We start from the raw sequence: 2,014 nt of genomic DNA on the forward strand, positions 1-2,014 counted from the left end.
AGGAAGGCTGCAGCTCAATCCTGAAAAGGGGAAGGAAAGGTCCACCCCAGCGCCCGCCCCCACAGCCCCTGCCCCCCATGCCACACACAGCAGGGCGCCTTCCTTCAGTCTCCCGGCCTCCGGGGGTGTCCACAGTGATGAAGGCACCCTTTCCAGGCCAATCTAGAACGTTCTATGGCACCACTGTTTCAAGGGGTGAGTGGGAAACGGGGATTGGGTTGGGAATGCATTTCTGAGGGCCAGTCCCGTCGGCCAGCTGGCCCCCAGGTCTGAGAAGTTTGCAGACACAGGAGCCAGGTGATGGCTAAACACAGGTCCTTTTCAAAACTAACCAGCTGCCCCATCAGGTCTCATTCCAGGACTCCCCAGGCTGGTCTTGGGGTCCTGGTCCCAAGGAGAGCCGGGGATCTGGACGCCAGCTTGAGCCTGGCCAGGAGGGGCTGACTGAAACCAGGACCACTGGGGGCATTCCGGACGTGGGACATCTCACCCACAGAGGCCTTGTGTCTGGGGGTCGGGGGGACTTGGGGAGACGGGGGGTCGGGGGGTCAGGGGGACTCGGGAACAAGGCTGGGGGGCCGTCCCTCAGAAGGTGAAGGCATATACCACCCCCACCACCACGATGTTCCCCAGCGTGGCGATGATGGCAATCCAGAGCAGAATGGCGTCGCGGGAGGACCGGGAGGGCTCCTCGGGCTGGCCGCCGGCGGCTGCGTGGACGTTGCTAGAGGAGTTGAAGAGGGAGTACTCGGTGCTGAAGTCCTCGTTCGGCGAGTCCATGAAGGCCCCGCCCATCATGGGCAGCTGTGGAAGAGGACAGGGAGCAGTCAGCGGAGGGGACAGTCCATAGGACAGGACAACAACGGACGCATGGCCTTGGGCACACCTGCTGCACAGGACCCCTTTCTAGTGCTGCCAGGGGAGACGATCACTTTGAGGACTGGGGTGTGTCGGGCCCGAACCATGGTGTTTCAGGCACCCCTATGCTCGTGACAGTTGGACACTGAATAAGGGAGACAGAAGAAGCCTCGGGCCATCTGACCCGTGGTGCCGGGGAAGAAAGTGGAAATCAGAACGGACACAGGAGAACAAACAAGCTATCTCGGAAGAAGTATGTCCATCAGAACGCTCCTTAGACGCAGGGGTGGTCAGGCTCTGTCTCACGGCTTTGGCCATGTCAGGAGAGGCCAGTCTCTGGAGAAGGCCATCATGCTTGATGGCAGCATATATTTAAGTGTGCCTGATACCATGGCTGTATGGATTGTTGTAAGTGCCCCAATAAAATGATTGAAAACAAATGAACAGAAGAACCCAGCAACTTGATCTCAACAGCATTAAAAAAAATTCACCCGTGACTAAAACAAACCAAAACCAGTAGAAGGGTGGTGAAAACGAGGAGGTCCTTGAGGAGATGGCTTGATGCAGGGGCTGCAACGATGGGCTCAAACGTCAGAACTGTGAGGGGGGCGCAGGACTGGGCCGTGTTTGGTTCTGTGGGGCATAAGGTCTCTATGGGTCAGAACCAACCCGATGGCCCCCAGCAACACAAATACTAATGCCCCCAAGAACCTCCTTCTGAGGCGGGCATCCTCCGCCTCCTTACAGATGGAGTCCACCCCACAGCCCCCATCAGGACACGCAGGCCTCTCGCCCTGCAGGCCGGGTCTTCCGTTTGAAAGCCATGTGCACTGGGCACAGGGTATACGGTCACAGAGGGAGAGAAAGGGGCAGGCGAGCCACTACGCCCGTCACTTTGGGATCAATACTGTTCATCTCCCAATATGCCCAAAGCCACCCACTTCTTTCCAGGCTTTTTTGGGGGCTCCTGGGTAGCACCGATGCTTAAATGCTCATTTATATCAAGCTCATTCTTCTTCGTTTTTAAAAAATCATTTGCTTGGGGGCTCGTACAACTCTTAGCACAATCCATCCATCCATTGTGTCAAGCACATTTGTACATTTGTTGCCATCATCATTCTCAAAACATTTGCTTTCTACTTGAGCCCTTGGTATC

General features: G+C 56.5%; 1 protein-coding gene across 1 annotated transcript in view; it reads right to left on the reverse strand.

Annotated features, from left to right (window-relative positions):
* Positions 1-298: 298 nt before the first annotated feature.
* The window catches only part of CUNH14orf132 (chromosome unknown C14orf132 homolog), a 132,049-nt gene continuing 130,333 nt past the window's right edge, over positions 299-2,014 (reverse strand). Inside the window, exon 3 of the mRNA XM_045288106.1 lies at positions 299-804. Coding sequence (XP_045144041.1) covers positions 586-804 — 219 coding nt within the window. The 3' untranslated portion in view covers positions 299-585. The remainder of the gene's footprint in view (positions 805-2,014) is intronic.

The sequence above is a fragment of the Echinops telfairi genome, unplaced genomic scaffold (assembly GCF_000313985.2).
Source record: "Echinops telfairi isolate 266 unplaced genomic scaffold, ASM31398v2 ScPeMD7_18;HRSCAF=68, whole genome shotgun sequence".
Lineage (NCBI taxonomy): Eukaryota > Metazoa > Chordata > Mammalia > Afrosoricida > Tenrecidae > Echinops > Echinops telfairi.